At 33.1% G+C, this 22,203-nt stretch overlaps 1 protein-coding gene across 1 annotated transcript; it reads left to right on the top strand.

Moving 5' to 3' along the window:
- Positions 1-7,833: 7,833 nt before the first annotated feature.
- Positions 7,834-14,967, top strand: LOC130802863 (protein NRT1/ PTR FAMILY 1.2-like). The gene is made up of 4 exons (XM_057666965.1): positions 7,834-8,003; positions 8,595-8,812; positions 12,916-13,463; positions 13,817-14,967. The coding sequence occupies exons 1-4, from the start codon at positions 7,937-7,939 to the stop codon at positions 14,694-14,696; spliced, it is 1,713 nt and encodes a 570-aa protein (XP_057522948.1). The 5' UTR covers positions 7,834-7,936; the 3' UTR covers positions 14,697-14,967.
- The last annotated feature ends 7,236 nt before the right edge of the window (positions 14,968-22,203 follow it).

Below are 22,203 nucleotides of genomic sequence, written 5' to 3'. Positions count from 1 at the left end.
AAACAGTCAAAAAAAGTGTTTGATTAATGATTTTTAAACTAATATAAAAAGATACTACAATTAGTTTTTTTTGTTGGTTTTTGGCTTATTAACCCATTTTTTCTCTAATAAATAGTCAACAATCAATACCTAAATCTACTAAATATCTTTATAAACAACTGATTTATTAAATAGTTTTAAAGACAAGAAAAATAGTCACTATTTTCAGCTACGAATCAACTTAAAAAACTAAAGCCAAAACCTAACGCCCAAATACTAAACACCCCCGATTACTTTTATATTTATGAATCAATGTCACCTGTCTTATGATTACGTGACACATGTTTCAACAATCGGCAACCACTTAAGTGAGGGTATTTATCACTCACACTCTCGCTGTACGATCTGACGCAGCAATTCCAGTACACAAATTATTACTCCCTGACCACACCACGTGCTTAATTTGGTTCTTTTTAATTTTAATAGAAATACGTATATCAAATCGACTAAAATGTTATAATTTGACTACTTGTTTTTGTACGTCAAATATATTTCAAATATTAAAAATAATTTTTAATCAAATAAAATTTCGTGATCATTATAAAAGAAATCTAATATTAAAGTCTTCCTTCTATCAAATCTGTGTTTGATACAGTCTTCTTGGAGGAGCTTTTAGATCTGGTTTGTCATTGAAATATAGATAAGTTTGATAGTATTGACTGTATTTGCAAAACTGACACCCGTGATAACGTCATATATCTTTTAACATTTAATTGATAATAAGATTCCAAACTCTTATCATAAGAGACTTTAAAACTCAATATATAGGTAGGTCGAATCCAATACATGGATAAAACAACTCCATAATATAGAAAGAATGAACTTTATTGTAACTAAAAATAAAAAAAGAAAAAAAATAAAGAGATTGAAAGTTTAACATCAAACATATAGTTGATAGTAGCCTCAAAATTAACAATGAAAGCTAGAATTTTTCGAAAGGAAGGAAGAAAGAGAGAGAAGAGAGAGAAAGAATTCATTCTTATGTAAATAACCTAAATTACTCAAACATGTTTATGATAAACTAATCGTTTTGTTTGGAAAATAACCGTATATGTGATCTCACGTCTAAGAATTAAAAAAAGGTTGACTAATTATAAACTTGATGAACTGTCTCCCCTAATACTCCCTCCATTTCAATGACTTTGTCCCATTTTATTTGGGCACATTTGCCTAGACATATATTGAAGTCTTGATATCTCTAATGGTGCATAATTAAAAATTATACAAAGTTGATATAAAAAATCTGTATTGAGACGAATTAAACAAGATTCCACTTGACTATGTTTTAACTTATAGATTAAGAATAAAATACAAATTAAGAGTAAACCGTGAATAGTGTTAAAAACTAAAATGGAACAAAGTTACTGAAATGAAGCTAGTACCAATTAGCTACTTTTGTAATAGATCATCTCTAAATGATATGACCTCAAATAAAAAGCGCATATCTTAATAATATGTAATAGATTAGTTATTTAATCTATGTATAATGTGCATCTTTCGGTGAGACCGTCTCATATAACAATTCGTGATTACCAAACTTAGTTTTAGGATGGAAAAACCCATTAAGTTTGTGTGCAGTCAATTCTTCTCTTATTCAAGTTCAATTACATATTTATCAAATATAATTCAATTTTTTTGGTAATCAATTATAGTTATTATAATAGTTTTCGATAGGCCAACTGAACTTATTGTTTCTAAAAATCTAAATCAATGTATTTAAAATTTGTTGGTAGATTATTAGACCGAGTACTCCTTAATTGCTTACCCAACTCTCACTTACTCTTTCATTAAAAGAAAATTATTAGAATAATTTTCAAATGAAGAACTTGAAAAACAGGAGTGAATTTTCTAAATTCTAATATTGATCTAAATTTCCAAGTATTAATGAAAGAAGTTTGTGTGGAAATATAATTCTGATTTGGAGAATATTATTATTTAGTTACTCAAATTAATCAAATGTATTTAGGTAATTACTGTTTTTCCAAGTTAAGTATTTCCTAAATTAGCTCATAAACCTTGTATAAATATTAGGGCCGTAATTGTGATTAGAGTGATTCAAACACAGTATTCATTAACCCAAATTAAGCTTTCTTAAATTCTTCATGGTATCAGAGCCAAAGGTGTTTTTCGGGACCGGCAACACCGTTGGTTATCATCATTTACCTTAAAACAAACCTTAACTGTAACAATGGCAGAAATTGACCCAAAACAACTTATAACCATGGAACAGATGGAACATATGTTCAGACTGTTTTAACAGATGCACAAACCAAACACAACCCTTGAAACTATTTCACCAGATTAAAAATTGGCCGAAAAACTAAACCACCAGAATTACACAACTTGATGTAAAATGATGGAGATAGCTTTAGAATGCAGGGGTCGTCTCAGCATTACAGACCCTAATTACAGAACATGGAAGTAGAAGGACTCGATAGTCCTGTCATGGATTATCTCAAACATTGACACAGATCTCATAAACCAGTTTTTAAACTATACGATTGCAAGGGACTTATGGAAAGGAATTGAAGTCCTATTGAGCAGTGGAAGGGAAGAACTCCAGATCTTTGATCTGAGTTCTCAAGCAAACAGCATGAAACATAACCAAGATCCGTTAGAGGTCTTTTATGGGAAGTCAACCACAATTTGGAAGGAGATACATCGACGACAACCAAAACTGATGATACATACTGAAGACATTACAATCTTTAACACTTTCATGCAAAAATAACGTTTATTTCAGTTTTTGGCCGGTATCAATGAGACCTTTGACAAAGAAAAAAAGGACTTATTAAACCTAGATCCACTTCCAACAGTTGAAATGACATATGCCACAATTAGACGCGAAATCTCAAGGCGAGGAACCATGATCCACGCTTCATCATCGGGAAAACATCCGTCAGAAATCGGAAGTGGGTTGGCTGTTAAACACCACCGGTCAGAAACTTCATCCCGGCGTGACATGGAGGACAAGACTTACCTCAAGTGTAGTTACTGTGGAGGAAACCGTCACACAAAGGATGGTTGTTTCAAGTTAATAGGCTACCCGGAGTGGTGGGAGGAGCACCGGCAACGGAAAGCCGCCACCAAGGCCCAGTTAAACAAGGCTGGCGGCAAGGCTCACTTGGTCACCGGCGTTCCTCCCATCCCCAGCACACCAACCCACTGCACAGAAATAGAAAAGGACAACAATGGCGTCGAAGGTGAAATAGCACAGAGAAAAAGAAACAGACCAGAAGAGAGAGAAAGGGAGAAGGATCTAGAAATAATCCAGAAAGGCCCTAAGCCCTCACAACACTCCCAATGCCACATACTTATACAGCAACCCCAACACTCAAAAAACCCTAGGCCCATTTATAAACCCACAAAGCCCAACACCTTATGTAACCCACATAAACTAGGTCTCTTATGTAAACCGTGTTCTTCCTCTTAATAGATATTTGATTGCGAGGCCACCGACACCATGACTTTTGACCCTTGTGATCTTTTATCCACTAATCTAAAAATCCGCACCTACATTCAAACAGCCAATGGGGAGTATGTGAGCGTTGATCAATCTGGGCCTGTTATCATTTCTCATTCTCTCAAAATTAACAATTGTCTTTTAATTCCTAGATTATCTCATAAGTTGTTATCTATTAGCCAGTTGACTCGGGAATTAAATTGTACTGTGCTTATGTCTTCTTCTGGTTGTGTTGTGCAGAATGCTCAGACAGGGAAGATTATTGGTCGTGGTACTGAACGAGATGGCTTGTACTATGTGGACGAGGCAATTCAAAAGGGTCAGACTTTGCTTGCTCATGGGTGCTCTAAGCACTAGTTATGGACTTGGCATCGACGTCTAGGTCATCCATCTTTGGGGTATCTGAAACGTCTTTTTTCGTCATTAACTAAAAGTACTGTAATCTTGGACTGTGAAGCTTGTGTTCTTGCGAAAAGTCACAAACATTCTTATTCTCTTAGTTTTAATCATAGCAGTGAACCTTTTTTTTGATACATTCTGACGTTTGGGGCCCTGCTCCTGAGTTTAGAAAACACAACTATTCATATTTTGTTTCATTTATTGATGATTGTACTAGAATGTGTTGGATATATTTCTTAAAACACAAATCTGAGGTTTTTGATGTCTTTGTCAAGTTCTATAATATGATTGTCACACAATTTAAAGCTAAGCCTAAAATACTTCGATCCGACAATGGGAGGGAATACATGAACCAACATATGGAAAATTTCTTTATCACCCATGGTCTCATTCACCAAACTTCTTGTCCCCACACACCTCAACAAAATGGCATAGCTGAAAGGAAAAATCGTACCCTCCTTGAAATAGGTCGAGCCCTTATGTTTGAAGCCGATGTCCCAACTTATTTCTGGCCCGAAGCTATTGCCTCTGCCATCTATCTCACCAACCGACTACCCTCCAAAATTCTTAAGTTCAGAACCCCTCTCGAAGTCCTTCGTACCTACACTACTATTCCATCTTTCCACTCCTTACCCCCTCGGATTTTTGGGTGTGTTGTGTATGTCCATTTACCCAAACTTGAACCCCGGGCTGTTAAGTGTATCTTTGTGGGCTATGGTACTAATCAAAAGGGATACCGCTGCTTTGATCCGACTCAAAACAAGATGTACACTATAATGGATTGTGACTTCTTTGAGCATTCGTATTTTTACTCTTAGCTTCGTCCTCAGGGAGAGACTACATGTGATGACTTGAGCTGGCTTACATACTCTGTAACTGATGATCTGAACCCCAAAGAGCAAGTAGGTAATCCCACAGACATTGCTACAGAAAACATAGTATTACTTTCTCCTCAGGCCCCTCCTACCTTGTCTGAAGCATCTAATGATCAAGAAGTTGTCTGTGAACCTCAGTGATATTAATTGAACCTGAACCTCAAACAATGATATATCTGGTATTGTTAATTCACCCTGCAGATATGAACTGCCTCCAAGGAGCAAAAGAGGTGTTCCTCCAAGAAGGTATGATCCAGAATTTAAATCACGAAGATCTCGGTATCCTACTAACCGAGAGACGGGTAACTTGGCACAGACAGCTGTGGCATTCCAAGCCAATCTATACTCAAGCTCCCTGCCTAAGAATACTGAAGAAGCCCTCTAAAACCCAAGGTGGAAAGAAGCAATGGAAGATGAGATCTCGGCTTTAAAGAAAAATAGCACATGGGACAAGTGTATGCTTCCTAAAGGAAAAAAACCAGTAGGCTGCAAATGGGTTTTTACAATAAAGCATCATGCAGACAGAACTATTGAGAGATATAAAGCTCGCCTTGTGGCAAAGGGGTATACACAGACTTATGGGATTGATTACTCCAAAACCTTCTCTCCGGTTGCCAAAATCGACACCATCAGGGTCATATTCTCCATAGCTGTTAATAAAGATTGGCCCCTCTACCAATTCGATGTAAAGAATGCATTCCTACATGGCGAGATCGAAGAAGAGGTGTATATGCATGCTCCTCCCGGTTTTTCAGATGAATTTGCTCCAGGAGAAGGATGTAGACTTAAAAGAGCGCTATATGGCTTGAAACAATCTCCCAGAGCTTGGTTTGGTAGGTTTACCACAACTATGAAGAAATTTGGGTATGAACAGAGCCATTCCGACCATACTCCATTCCTAAAAAGGGGAGATGGTCAGATCACATGTCTAATTTTTTATGTAGATGATATAGTGATAACAGGGAATAATGAAAGGGAGATAAATTAGCTTAAAAGGAAATTATTCATGGAGTTCGAGATGAAGGATTTGGGAAACTTAAAATACTTCCTTGGTATAGAAGTTTTTCGGTCTAAAAAGGGAATCTTCATCAATCAGAAGAAATATGTCTTAGACCTTTTAGCAGAGGTAGGAATGCTTGACTGCAAACCAGCAAATACTCCAATCGTTACTAATCATAAACTCAAAACAACACCTGGAGAAGAACCAGCTAAAAAGGAGAAGTATCAGAAACTGGTGGGCAAACTGATCTATCTATCTCACACTAGACCCGACATATCATATGCAGTTGGGGTCGTAAGTCGATTCATGCACTTACCACAAACTTCACATATGGAAGCTGTAGTAAGAATCTTGAGATACTTAAAAGGCACAAGTGAAAGAGAAGTCTTCTTTGGTAAAAACCATCACCTTGACCTCGTAGCTTACACTGATGCTGACTGGGTAGGCGATCAAGACAATAGGAAATCTACATCTGGTTACTTCACTCTTGTAAGAGGTATCTTTGTTACATGGAGGAGTAAGAAACAGAAAGTAGTTGCATTATCAAGTGCAGAAGCAAAGTTCAGAGGGATAGCTAAGGGAATAACAGAGATCCTATGGCTAAGAAAACTCTTATACGAACTCGACTTTCCACCAACAGGAGCATGCAAGTTATTCCGTGACAATAAAGCAGCTATTGATATCTCAGAAAATCTAGTCCAACATGATCGAACAAAACATGTGGAGGTTGACAGGCATTTCATAAAGGAGAAATTGGAGAAGGAAATCATCAGCATTCCTCATGTGAAATCAGAAGATCAGCTAGCTGACATTCTTACCAACGAAGTTTCAGCCGAAGTCTTCGAATCTACTTTATCCAAGTTAGGTATTGGGAACCCCATAACCTAGCTTGAGGGGGAGTGTGGAAATATAATTCTGATTTGGAGAATATTATTATTTAGTTACTCAAATTAATCAAATGTATTTAGGCAATTATTTTTTTTCCAAGTTAAGTATTTCCTAAATTAGCTCATAAACCTTGTATAAATATTAGGGTTGTAATTGTGATTAGAGTAATACAAACATAGTATTCATTAACCCAAATTAAGCTTTCTTAAATTCTCCAGTTTGAATCCTATGAGTTAAGAAAACCTTAGTTAGGGACTAGACTTTTGACGACTGAATTTTGTAAACAATTTGGTGTGTTTTATTCAATTTAATTTGCATACTTTCATTCAATTATTCTACATATATTTAATTGTAGACAAATTCCTTCAAAATAAATTTCAAACCTTTAAAACGATTTTCAAAGAAAAAATTAAAAAAAAAAATCTTTTTATTCTCCTCTAAAGAGTTTTCGCTATCCTATTAAACTTTCGCATATGAAGATCAATTTGAAATATCCATTGTAGATAGTTTTTATGTTAATAGAGAAACATAACTTACTCTATACTGTGTATATAGAATAGTTTATAAAAAAAACAAGTAAATATATATATATATATATATATATATATATATATATATATATATATATATATATATATATATATATATATATATATATATATATATATATATATATATATATATATATATATATATATATATATATATATTATTGTTTTTTAGTTTGTCCGACAATATGTAAGAAATTAATTTTCCCCGGTATATGTAGTCTTAAACAATCAACTTACCATAAGTTTAACAATTGAGGCCAAAGGATATACTATATATTCTAACACGCCTTTTCATACGAGAGTCGTTTGGGTTAAAAGTGTGAATGCAACACATGCCCTCCTTATATTTGACGCTAAATATTCCACTATAAATAAGGGGTGGTTGAGATTTGATTTTGTGACCGCTTGTAACGCTGAGGCTGATACCATGTCAAGAAACAACCAAAAGCTAAAGTTTATAATTAAGACCCTACAATATATATATATATTCTAACATAAAGTTTATATTATTTTTTTTTTTAACCATTTTATTTAGATAAATGGTTCCAATTGACTTATACTCTTCATTTTTTTTTTAATTTTAACTTGATATTTATTATATAAAGAGAAAGAGAGGGTACAAATAGTAGCACAAGTTGAATCAAGTTAAAGTTGAACCATAGTAAGCAAAGGAGTCAACTCTCAAGTCAAGTGAGCACTTTATTTTATCCAACAAAGCAACATGCTTGAAGAACCTCTCTTAGCAACAACCTCAAAGGGTGGCGTAAAGACCCTTCCTTTCATCATAGGTAAACATGTCCATATTTACAACATTTTATTTTTTTCATTACAATTTTCTGTAAATTATATAGTATACTTAAAATTTTTCCATTAAATAATTTGCAAATTACAGCTTTAAAGTTTAGTATTTTTCGAATTACAATCTTAACGTTTATTTTTCCGAATTACAACCACCAAAATATCAAAGTTTACATTTTCACGCCAAAAACACAGAATTCCGACCATTTAATCTAAATTTCGACCACCAAATTAGTTGAAATTCTATGTTTTGATTTAAATTTGCAAACTTTGATACTTTGGTAGCCGTAATTCGCAAAAAATAAACATCGAAGTTGTAATTCGCAAATGTGCTAAACTTTAAAGCTGTAATTAGCAAATTACTCTTTCCCATTTATAGTATGGGTAAGGGACTAGTCCTTTTCGTTGTAGAGACCTTTTAATCTGAGGATCTTTTCGAGTCAAGGGACTATTTAGTCGCATCCTTCTTCATGAATATGGATTGCCACCTTTATTCCCTCTCCACACCCTAATTGTAGGTTCCTATGAGCGAAGACACTGCTTACAATGTTGATGACTATAAATTTTCCCATTTGTTTCAGCAAATGAATCATTTGAGAAAGTGGCAAGCTATGGACTTTTGCCTAATATGATAACATATTTGATGGGAAGCTATGGAATGAAATTGGCAACTGGGTCTAATTTCATCTATTACTGGTCTGCTGCTACCAGTTTGGCCCCCGTTTTGGCTGCTTTTCTTGCTGATTCTTATGTTGGTCGCTTTTGGATGATTGCCCTTGGTTCCATTATTAGCTTTCTGGTACTTTTTCTTTTATCCTTCTCTTTGGTTTGCCTTTTTTGGATTATGATTCTCAAGAAACCGACTCGACTAAAAGACTAAGCTGATGATTCAGAATTTGAGTATGTTTTATACTCCGACGTACCCCCTCTCATTATAGATATTTGAACTAAAAGTGTGGATAATACACCCCCTCTCACAGCATGTGCCCTCCTCATGCATGAAACAAATGAGGGGTAGTTGAGATTCGAACCCGTGACCTTTTATAACGCTGAATTCTGATATTATATCAAGAAACCAATTCAACCAAAAACTTAATGTAATGGTTGAAGTATACCCTCAATTTATTTTTTACTAAATAGTATTCCCTCCGTTTCAGTAATTTTGTCCTATTTGATTTTTTGACACTATTTGCAGTTCAGTCTCAATTTATTTTTTGACATAGTCAAATGCAATTTTTTCTGATTTGTCTCAACGTAAAAATTATTAAGATTAACTTATTATGATGTTTAGTTAAACACAATTAAAGATATTAAGGCTTTAATAATTATTTTGACAATTGTGCCTAAATAAAATAAAACAAAATCACTAAAATAGAAGAATTATTAACTTATAGACGAAGTATATATTAACTTAAATCATGCTGACATCGTTTAGTTTTAGCAAATTTTAAGGAACGGGAGTGTTACGTTCTATTAATAATAATATGTAGTGGGAGTGTAATATATTCCTCTGTTCTGTATAATTTGAAGTAAATAGAAAATTATTTTTTAAGAAAAAGGTAGATAGTGGTAATAAATGATGATTGAAAATGAATTGTATGGTTGAAATTAAAAGAGAGTTAACATGTGGATGAAATTAAAAAAAATGGTGAATCATAGTCTAAAAATAAAAATAATGCAAATTAAGTGGGACAGACCAAAATAAAAAAATACTCGAAATTAAATAAGACTGAGGTAGTAATACTTATAGAGAGTCGTCATCTATTTTAATAGAAAGCTCCCCTTCAAATTTACTGTTTGAAAAAAAAAACTGTCACATAAAGGTGTGGGTAGGTTTGTTAATACTCCCATGTAATCTAATAGGTTAAAAAATTAGAGTGAAGTTAACTAATATATAAGTTTGATGAACTATTTTTATTATTAAATAGTTTTAGGATGTAATATTATTGGGTTTGTATTCGGTCAACTCTTCTCTTATGCGGGTTTTGTTGTATACATGCTTAAATTTATCATAATATCAGAGCCGATGGTTTTTGATCAACTGAAAACAAAAAATTTTGGTCTTCCATATAAAACAATGTGTGGATTCAGAATAAATGGTTTTCCAGCCCAATTAAAAAACTAGGTTCACATATGAGCGTAGTGTTGAAAAAATAACCCACATGTGATTAAAAAATTACATATAAGCTTGAAAGGATATTCCTTCTATTACCAATTAGTTTTAAAACAGAATCTCATCAGACTTGTATACGGACAACTCTCCTCTTATACGGATCTTATTGTGTATAAGCTTAAATTTATGTTAAATGCAAAAGGATTAAATAATACTCCCTCCGAAACAATTTAGATGTCCCATTTGCTTAGGCACGGTTATTAAGAATGGTGTGGGGTCCATTAAAAAGGGTAAGTAGTAAAGGGTAAGTAGTGAAGGGTAAATAGTGAAAGGTAGTTGGGTAAGTAAGGTATATGAGAGTATATTCGTAATTACTTGTGTGAATTAAGGATATTTAGGTAAAAAAAGATTGACAAAAATAGAAATGAGACAACTAAAAAGACTTTGTCAAATAAGAAAACGGGATAACTAAATTGGTTCGAAGGGAGTATATCGAAGGAGAAGAGCGATGTGGTTGAAAAAGATGCAATAAATTCACAAAAGGAAAAGATAATGGATAAGTGAAAATTTTGTGACCATCCACAGAAGGAGACGAGGGAGAAAGAGTAGTGTCTAGACCGAGTTAAGGAGGCCGGAGTAAGAGATCCTTAGGTGGTGAGTTGCGTTGCGAGGAACGCACTTGCTCCGTAGAAAATTTTAGTAAATAACGGTTATTTGTGAAGTTAATAAATCATTCTTATGTGGTAGGATGTAATAGGGTGAGAGATTTGTTGTTTTAACTTATTTTTTTTTATTTTGTTTTTTTTATATTATTGTTTTTATCTTCTTGTGGTGATTTACAAATCACGGTTATTGATTAGGAATTTTTGGTATTGAGTACGATGGTGCATGTTTGTCGTATACTTCCTCCGTTCTAAAATACTCGCTACATAAGGATTTTGACAACTATTCATCATTCAAGTTTATTTTATATACTCTGGTCAATGTGTAAGAAAAAGTATAATCAAGTAGGATCTTGCTTGAATTGTTTAATCGCATACTTTCGTAATATTAATTTTTAAAATTTTTAAATGTGTATAATTCAATATATAAATGATCAAAATAATACATTAAATTGCGTAAAAACTTAAATATAGCAAGTATAATGAAACTAAGAAAGTATTTTTTTTCTATCCACACTTACACACCATTTCAAGGTTCTATTTTTTTCAATTTATGTACCACAAACAATTATGATAATTTCTGATAGTACTATCACTATCTTGGTGCAAGTAGCTATAAACCTATTAACAATAAACAAATTTTTGTGAGAGAGAACATCTTTAATTTGTCCGATTAATTATATATTTTCTAAAATATTATAACTAGGCATTAACAATAATATAAGTAGACATTTAAAATACTAAAAGTAGACATTTGAATACGGCAAGTAAGTATTAAGAATAATGTAAGCAGGTATTAAGAATACACAAATGGGCATTAATCTTTTAATGGGCTGAATTTAAAATACGTCTCGCAAAAGACTACCTGATAACAATAACTCCAACGCCAAATCCATGTGTCATCCCATAAGTCATCATCAATGTCCAAGTCTAGAAAAACAATCAAGTATTTGGAACTCTATATATATATCTAATAAGTCTCAAAAAAAATTATTAAAATTATTATAGTAAATATATAAATACACACCAAAAAGGATAGATGTGAAATTATGAAGAGAAATTATCAAAGGTATTCTTAAGTTTTGGCACTTTATCAATGGTACTCTTAAGTTTTTTTTATTATTAATGATACCCTCGATTACTGTGTGTTTTACAACCGTAACCTTTTTAAATTTTTTTTGTCCAAAATTGTTTAAAACCGTGAACTTTCTTTTATGTTTTGAATTGGAAAATAAAAAAAAAAAAAGTTAACAGTTTTGGACAATTTTGTACGGAAAAAATTCAAAAGGTTACAGTTGTAAAACTCTCAATAGTACGAGGGTATCATTGGTAATTAAAAAAACTTAGGAGTACCATTGATAAAGTGTCAAAACTTAGGAGTATAAAATTATTAGTCTATAAAAAAATAATACTCCCTTTGTTTTCATTTGTTTTTCTCATTCACTTTTTGCGCAGATCCTAATGTAAACTTAGAAGTCAAATAATTTTTATTGTGAGTTTTTAAACATTCTAAAATATTGATATTTAGAAAATATATATTGACACGAATCTATCAAGATCCCATATGAATATGTTCTTTCATATAGATCGATGAGAAATTATAGTCAAAATTTGATATTAAAATTCATAAATTCTATTTGATATTAACATATGAAAACGGAGGGAGTAGTTAACATTAGAGTTTGATCCCTTAACCTTAGATTACATATCTCATTTTCGGCAAGGGGGTCGGGCATCCCAGCCCCCCATCATGTTGCTTTACCCATGTTGGAGGGTAATCATCCTAATACCATATGTTTTTGAAAATGAATAAATCTCATCAAGTATATATGTAAGTTAATGTTCATTACCCATGAGTGTGTCCAGTGGCGGATCTTAAAATATGTCAATTTATGTAAAACACGCTTAATGAGTTTTGATCCCTAGTCACATAACTGAAAGACAATACACTAAACAACTCATCTAGAATATATATACATGTAATATTTAATTTTATTTTGAATTTAAGTGATGTCAATTGACCTCAATCTTACTAGATTTGCCATTAGATATGTCAACATGAATAAACACACGGGGTGATTATGTGACGAATTATCACGGCCTAACAACTTCGGCTTTGCAATACAGGGCATAACTCTACTATGGTTTACAACAATCATTCCTTCAGCACGTCCATGTGATGATTCCGGTACAATTTGTACATCCCCAACCATATTCCAACTTACAATACTTGTATCCTCATTCATCATCATGTCAGTTGGTGCTGGTGGTATAAGATCATCTTCCTTAGCATTTGGTACCGATCAATTAATCAAGAAAAAAAATGTTAATCATAGTGGTATTTTAGAAAGATTTTTCAACTGGTATTATTTTGCTACATCTGTTTCAGTAATGATTGCAACTACATTTGTTGTTTATGTTCAAGAAAATTTTGGTTGGAAACTTGGTTTTGGTGTTCCTGTTATATGTATGTTTTTGTCTGCTATTTCTTTCCTTTTGGCTTCTCCTTTGTATATTAAGTTGAAGGCTGAGGCTGGCTCCCCTGTTGGATTTACTCAAGTGTTCATGGCTTCATGGAAGAAGAGACATTTTAATGTTTATGAATCGCAAGATGATCAATTCTTGTACTTTAGGAGAAAGGGATCAAGGTTAATAAAGCCAACTCATAAATTAAGGTACTTTTTTGTGATTTTTTTGCATGCGAATGATGTTATCTTTGATGGTATAGACAAAATGTTTAAACTAATGGATGTAGTCTCATGATATATTATATACTCTATCACGTTTCGTCATATAAGAGCCCTTTGGGCTAATGTAGAGTAAATGCAATATGTGACTCAAAATATTCCACATTAAACAATGAGGGTATGAGATCTGAACAGGTGACCTTTAGCTCTGACACCAAGTTAACGAGTTAACTCAATCAAAAAGTTAAGCTTGTAATTATAGACTTATAACCATAGAACGTGTTATACACTCCATCAGTTAAGACTTGAATGATTCACTTGATCATTGTTGCTCTTATTAGGTTCTTAAATAAGGCTTGCATGATCCAAAACACAGAGGAAGAACTAACATTAGATGGAGAAATCCGGGACCCATGGAGGCTATGTACCATTGAACAAGTAGAAGAACTAAAATCTCTCATAAAAGTTCTTCCAATATGGTCAACAGGCATTATAATGTCCACAGTTACAGCTCAAACGCCTTTCAAAGTTCTTCTCATTAAAACAATGAACCGCCATATCACTTCAAACTTCCAAATCCCAGCTGGTTCTTTCTCAACATTCACAATCATCTCAATCATATTATGGATTGCAATCTATGATCTTATAATCATTCCTTTAGCCTCAAAACTTATGAGAAAACCAGTGAAATTGAATCCAAGAGCTCGAATGGGAATCGGTATCATACTCTCATTTCTATCAATGGTTATAACTTCTTTAGTTGAAGGTGTTCGACGTGAAACTGCAATCAAGGAAGGATTTTCCGATGATACGAGTGGGGTGACTGACATGTCCGCCTTATGGTTGTTACCTCATCATTGGTTTTCTGGCATGGCCGAAGCTTTCTATACAATAGCACAAAGTGAGTTTTTTTGCTCAGAATTTCCTAGGAGTATGTTGAGTGTTGCAACAAATCTTCATGGTGTTGGTATGTCTTTGGCAAGTTTGATTGCAAGTTTTATATTTAACACTATTGATGAACTTAGTAGTAATGGTGGGAAAGAAAGTTGGGTTTCAAGCAACATTAACAGGGCTCATTTTGATTATTATTATTGGGTTCTAACTGGTTTGTGTTTGGTTAATTGTTTTTATTATTTTGTATGTGATAAAGCTTATGGGCCTTCTAGTGATGAAGAGCAAGATAAATTATTGATTGATGAGGGAAGTGTAGAAAGTAGATAAATGTAGTGTATTTGTATTTTGTATGAGCTCTTTATCCTCTAGAGGGTAGTGATCTATAAGATGTGGATCATCATTATTGCTACTAACATTATAGTTTTAGATATATGTGAGAATTATGTCTTGTCTCAGTTAGAGATTGTATCGTTTTTTTCAGGTGAAATTTGGGTTTAATTCTTTTTTTGGCAAAGTAAATATTGTAAAGTACCAGAAAAAAACCACAGTATACGTCCTAAATTCAAGAGACTTAAACGTCATCTCCCAACCGAAGCTTCAAAGGATTCAATTCTTATTGTCATCTTCCCCTATTATTCCCCTTCTCCCAGCTTATTCTTCATAAAACTATTATGTAGCAGTAGTAGTAGTAGATAGACAATGTATTTACCATGACTTAGCATAATAATAAATAACCATATTACAAGGAAGAAAGGCAAAGTAAAATAAAAAATAAAAAAAAAAGGTTTTGGGAAATTTTGGTAAAAAAAAAGAGTATTTTGCATTCAACATTAGGCGATAAAATCCTTTTCAATAAATAAAACCCTGAAATAGTGCATTGCCAAAAAAAATCAAAATTAAATTGGTAATTATTAATGTTTAATAAATGAGTGAAAATTAAATAATATGAGAGAAAATATTTGGAGACAGATACAAAAAGAAGGGGTGAAAAAATATAATCAATAGAATTTGAACCTATGATCAATAATATGGTTTTTTTATATGTGAAGCCTTTTGCTTCGGGGCCCTATAAGTTGGAAACCCCACACATCCAAAATCGCTCCTGAATAGAGGTGTTTAAGGATCAAGTAAAGGTCAGACTAGGCTCATATAGGTTTAGATATAGACTCTAAAATTATATGAACCAATCTTGTGAGAGATTGTCTCTCGTTGAAAAAAACCTCAAAACAAGGATTTCATATGCTAATGATTGTATTAGTTGGGCTATTCAATTCATGTATAAATCCATGTATGAGAACATCTTATTGTGAGATCGTTTCACACAAGAATTTGTAAAATTATATTGCTTTCTGAATATAGAAGCCTGGTAAGTCCATTATAAAGAAAAAAAAATAAAACTCACGGCTTATCAGAAAATCATATTAATGAATAATAATATTTTTTATCCTTTAAATTTGCACCATATAATTAAAAAAATTCTCACGTATTTAAAATAAATTAATGCAAACTCAAATGACACAATAATACATGAAAAAATTCTTAGTATTTATCATTATCTTATAGCAATTCCTAAGAGCGCTACTTATGAAGAGAGACATTTTCAAAGTACGTGAGCAGTTTTAGACTTCTTAACCAGCAAAACAAAAGTATACTCCTTACAATTCAGGTGTTTAAAACAAATCTGACCATTTGATATTTACCTGATCTTATAACTGAATTCAACTTGACCCGACTTTAAAATGGATTTAAAATTATGTAAAAATCAATATGGACGCAAAACCCGAATTTAAACCGACTCGTAACACGTGACCCGAAATGGACCCAATGATCCAAATAAACACCTTTATGTCCAATTAATTAGTTTTACAAGCTTTTTACTGTGGATTAAGAAATTAAGTATAATGGCTTAAAGCAATGAAGTATTTAAAAATAAAAAAGCAAAATTGAGTAAAAGGAATTAGGTTATATCAAAAAATCAATATGTGAAATGTATTGAAAGAAACTTAAATGGAAAATGGAGCAAATTTATTCGTACGAAGGAGTATAGTTTTTCAATTCCTCTCAATGTTCTAGTTTTCCTGAACATTTCAAAAACTACTACTTCATATGTTTCATATTATTGGTTTACGCTTGAAATATACCATACATGAAGAGAAAAGTTATAAAACTTTTCATATATAAAGAAGTTAAATTATATTTATATGAGATTTTGTTTAAATTATATTTCCAATTTGATTTAGCACTAATTTTAAGGGGAAAAAAGGGGTGGAGACATGGGAAAAGTGATTAAGAGAAGATGAAAAAAGTGATGAATTAATGGCAATTGTGTAAATACATAGAGCTCATGATATTAAAAATAAGAAAAAAGGTTATCAAATAAGAAAATATAGAACGTTTGATATGCATATGCCTTGGTAATTGAGAGGAAAAAGAATTTGGGATTAGGAATTAGGTGTTAGAAGCAGAAAGAATTGAAGATTCAAAATTATTTAAAGCCCATATTTCCAAAATATAATAATATTTTTTTTCGATTGGACTCGATTATCTTGTGCCCAACCTTTACTAAACCCACCCAAAAACCAACTAAAATTGGCCCCCATCCCGCTGAACACCCTTAGTCATTTATCATTAGCATCATTATATCTAGAATATCTCCTCATAGAAATTATAAGTAGAGTCTAAAAAAGAATCGAAGACGACAACCCATACCCATAAGTAGAATGCGACCAAAGAGTCATCAACTCAAAAAAAATCTTTAGTCATAAATCATGATTCCCAAAAGGATGTATTGAAAGAAATCATAATAACATATCAAAATCAACAATGAAGAATATTATTGTGGTATGATTAAGCAAATGAAATTTTAGAATCAAAAAAAACAAGCAAATAAACAAGCAACTTGGACTCCAACATCATACTTCTTTATTTGATCAATAAACTCGTCTTTCGTAGATTACATACTAAAGCAATCACATAATCTTGATATGAAGAAGTAGACAAATAAGGGCTAGATTTGTAGATTACATACTAATAACAATTCATCCAACTACCAAAATTTACAAAGCCAATGAATTTATCATTACAAAATCAGTAAAAACAGAGGATCTCCCTCTTTGATTACAGCTTTTCTTAATATGAAAAGCAACCTCATCTAACTATGTAAAACATTCTTGGCACATCTTTGCTTGTCAAACGCTCTTATTGCCACCAAACACAAAACTCGAGTTTTTCGCAAGAAATAATCAACGATTCCATACACTGACGGTGTTAGAAGAGAAGAAGCCATGAAAAAGGAGGGTTCACTGTCCACATATGTACAACTAGGGGTGTTCAATGGATGGATAAGGGTAAAGTCGGGCCGGGCTTAAGTAAATATGGGTCGGGTTAGATAAGGGTCCCTTAAACTTTATATGGGCTTTAAATGGATTGTGCTTTGAAAGCCCAACCTGGTCCATTTTTATTATTAGAAATCATTTTAATCCCTATTTATAAACTTATAGCAACTAAATAATCATTTATAATAATTAAATTGAAAAATTTTAATAATACTATTTGACATTGTCATTTATATTGTTTAAATTATACATTAATTATGCTATTTATAAAGGCCCCTTTTCGATCCTTATTGAGCCCTTTTATAGCCCATTTCATTTTAATAATAGTAGAGTCCGTTTTAGGCCCGACCTATTTTCAGTCTGACCATTACAAAGCCCTTCTAAAAACGGGCTGAAGGCCCAGCCCATTGACTCCCCAACGTACAACATTTGATTTCAATTTGTTTTAATTTGTATTTTAGTCTTAATCTATAAAATAAAACAGTCACGTGAGATCTTATTTGATTCGTCATAATGTGCAATCTATTGATATTCGGCTTTTTAAAAGTTATGCATAATTAGAGATTTGAAAAATGAAGTCAAGCCCCAACTCCTACAACCACATATTTAAATGTTCAGCTATCAGCAGGAAATGAACTAAATAATGCCATTGCCAAGTACTGACTGCCCCAGGACTAGCTTGCCCACATTTCAAGTTCAGAGATAACAAAAATAACCTTTGCTGGCCTGACGGAGAAATAAATATATAGACCTTTTGATGTTGTACCCTGGCTCGTTTAGTAATCTACAAAGTTGTGACGATCAGCATATAGACATAAAATCCGCCAACAGGCAACTGATTGAGAATGGCCAAGGCTTAAAATAAAGGGATAAGAATTATCTAACAGCATGTAAACAAGCATAGTTATAAGACTGAAAAATCAACACAAGAAATTTAGCGTGAAACCCAACTGAACCTGTTGCGGTTAGTTATATCATGTCTGGACGGTCCCATGGTCCCACCTAGGGTGGGGTTTAGAAGGGTTGGATGTCAGAAATCTTACCTTTGTAAGTGATAAGATTGTTAGAGGTTGTTTTCCATTGATCCTTGATAGCAAATATCATCGGCAACTTCACATAAATATGAAATACACATAATTTAATGAATCATTTTACTTTTAGTCTATCGTAACTTGAAACCGAAGAAATATATATTCATATAGTTAGACCCTTGATAGTGGATATGAATATATATTCATATAGGAGTTGGCTATAATAGACTATTTATGATAACAATTGGCAATTCTAAACACATATGCTTTGTCTAATTGGACCCGGAGACTTTTGGTCTTCACTCCATGTAAGCCTCTGAACTTCTTGAATATGTCCATTGAAGTGCTTTAGTGAAAATGACAGCTAATTGATTTTCTCCATCATTACCAACTAGCATGACTTCACCATTATTATCAGCTTCTCAGACAAAATGATACTTTTAATTGTCTTGCATAAAAGATATGATTCTTAGAAATTGCTATTGTAGAATCAGTATAACAATGGATACATGTGCTCCTCACTATATGTGAAACCAAGTACTCTTGAACTAGTATTTATGGTCTGAAACTGAATATCTTAGCCTAATGTTCCTTTCATATATCTTAGAAGCATGCAAAAAAAAAAAAATCACAATTGCAAGATGGGTTTGCGAATTAGTCGCGGTGTTGCAAAGTAATAACGCGAATTATGGTCGACGCGGTGTGAATTCTTGAAAAAAACACAAAGAATTTTGAACTTATCATTGCATATTCTCTGTTAGTTTACTGTTGTTATGCAATGATATGCCCAATAGCTATTATGATTGCACAATATGAGCTATTTCTAGTGCATAATTAAATAAACTTACTAATTGTTTTGTTTGAAAACTAAATGTTGTGATTGGTGTGACTTGAGTGCACATTTGATGAGGTGCATTCATGAATGTGTTAATGTGGGTGTATTAAGTTAAGTTTTGATGATTGATTTATGATGGTGATTAAGTATGGATTAATAAGGTAATGAAGTGTGAGAGTTATGGGACTTAATGAAGAAGTGGAAAGGTTGAATCAAGATGCTCTACTATGCAAGTCGAGCAATACTGTCAGAAGCCTTTTGAAGGGCCGCTCGACCAGCTCGCTCGACCGAGCGAGCTTCAGGTTGGGTCGAGCGAGCAGACAAAATGCAGCCAGAAGCTTCCTGAAGTCCGCTCGACCAAGTCACTCGACCGAGCGAACCTCTACTTTGGTCGAGCGAAGTCTCTGATACTCTAGAATGTTGTTTTATGACTCTTCATGTACTTAGAGATGTTTCATTATCATTTAATCATAGCTTTAATGTACTTAATGTTACTTAGTATGATCTCTCCTATAAATAGAGAGCTCTCATTCATCAAAAGACACATCCACAAATACACCCCAAGCCAAACACTAGCCTATATCTCTTCTCTATTGTAATTCTCCATATTTGAGAGTTCTTTGAACTCCTTTTTGATAATATAAGAGATACTACACACCGGAGGACGTAGCTTTAGTTGGGTGAACCTCGTTAAATCCTTGTGTCGTTTTATTGCTTTATTTTCTCCTACAAACATTGATATCATTGATAGCGTAATTTGTTTGTCACTAAAACTTCATACACTCGATCTTGGTAATATTGGAGTTTGAAACACATTGTTCAAACTCTAATACATCGTCGTTTACACTAAAATTATGAGTAACCATATTTTAAGTGATCTTCATAATTAAAGTTAATGGGTATAAATGAAATTTTAACGTGGAGACAAAAAACATTCACGTCACATATCGATAATGCGGAGTTTTGACCATGAGAATTCATGCACTGCTATATAACGGGAATGAATGTCGCAATAACTCTCATACAGGCTACACAATGAACGTTACGTGATGTAATGGGGGAGTTTTTGTTCCATGCTAGGAGTCTCTTTGTTGCTCCTAGGTGAAGTTGATTATGACTTTTCAAAAACTTGATAAGTAACTTAGGGAAGGCAAGATGCGCAGGTAAGTGCGGTGTGCCCTTCTCCAAACCCATACCCACCTAAACATTCCATAGCCACCACCCATGACGGATAAAATTTTCATACTATGCATTAAAACCCATTCCCACTCACTATGGCCAATTGGTTATACCCATCATGGGTATACCCACCTTATATCTGCCTCACATTTACTCCAAGACAGTGTTATACACGGTCCATACAATTGCAATTCCATAAAAATTTAATTGTATATCTTATATTATTTAAATCATACATATAATAAGATAAATTTAATATCCTTAATTTTTTTTTCAATAGAATTAAAATAATATGCAAAATTGATATAAAGTAGTATTTTGTAAATATAGGGAGGGCAAGTATGGGTATACCCACCTTATACTGCCTCATATTTACATTTGATGTAACTTCCATCCCTTTTGAGGCGGCTAGAGCTAAGATTGTTCAAATAGTGTTATGCCTTAAGACAAGTGCAAATGTCTCATAGTATTTGATGTCGAACCGCTTAGAATAGCCTTTGACTTAAGTGTTGCTTTATGTTTTAAAAAAAGCATATGGTTTAGTCTTGATTTTGTAGATCTACTTTACTCTAATGGCTTTCTTATGGATGGCTTCTCTATGAGTTTCCATGTCTCATTCTTCTCAATAATCTAAATCTCTTCTCGTTGGAAACTTTCCATTTTAAATACTAAATTGCTTCATGATATTCTGTTAGTTCAGTGATTGTTACGTGGCATAACTTAGAATCTTCAATCTTATCCACTTTCGAAAACCTAACATACAATTCAATGATGGATGAATCTTTGGTCATGTGGTTACTGCACCACTGTCAATTAACCAATCAATAGTTGAATCTTGTCCATCTTTATGCACAGTAAACAAGTGACCTACTTCATCTAAAATTTGTGCTTGCACGTGTGCTTGAGTCTGCTTCCTTCGCAATCTTTCTCCATGGCCAAACCACTTGCAATGGTTACAGTTACACTGAGACTCGTATTTATCACTCTCTACTTGATTAGTTCTCTTGCAAATTTCACATGAAGAAAACTTGCCTTTTTAATCAATTGCATTCTTAGAAGCGTTAAGCGTTTCTAACTTTTGGCTTCTTGTCATTCTTATTTTTGTGACTACTCTGAAATGCACCTTCTAGAGTCGTCTTTGTCCTTTTGTTTACGATTTGTTTCTACGCCTACCACCTTTAATACGTTACAGTTGATAAGCCCTTTGTGATTTCTATCATGGCGACTGCAACATAATATGTTTTTGTCACAATGCTCAGGATTTTATTGACAACATCTTTAGTCTCATCTCTTTGCATCTTCATTTGATTAGCTACATCGGTGACTCTTGTGTAGTAATCAATGATGTTTCTCTGGACTAAATTCTCAAATTCCCAAAATCTCTTCTTGATGGTCTTGTTCTTCTCAGTTCCTTGAAACTATTACTGCCAGGCATCCTAATCTGTTTTGGATGA

This window comes from Amaranthus tricolor, chromosome 16, assembly GCF_026212465.1.
Source record: "Amaranthus tricolor cultivar Red isolate AtriRed21 chromosome 16, ASM2621246v1, whole genome shotgun sequence".
Lineage (NCBI taxonomy): Eukaryota > Viridiplantae > Streptophyta > Magnoliopsida > Caryophyllales > Amaranthaceae > Amaranthus > Amaranthus tricolor.
The sequence above is the reverse complement of the archived record's forward strand: the minus strand, read 5'-3'. Positions and strand labels throughout refer to the sequence as shown.

Coding starts and splice junctions, on each gene's coding strand:
- LOC130802863 (XM_057666965.1), top strand. CDS start 7,937: ATGCTTGAAGAACCTCTCTTAGCAACAACCTCAAAGGGTGGCGTAAAG. Junction 8,004..8,594: donor GACCCTTCCTTTCATCATAG/GTAAACATGTCC, acceptor CATTTGTTTCAG/CAAATGAATCATTTGAGAAA. Junction 8,813..12,915: donor GTTCCATTATTAGCTTTCTG/GTACTTTTTCTT, acceptor TTTGCAATACAG/GGCATAACTCTACTATGGTT.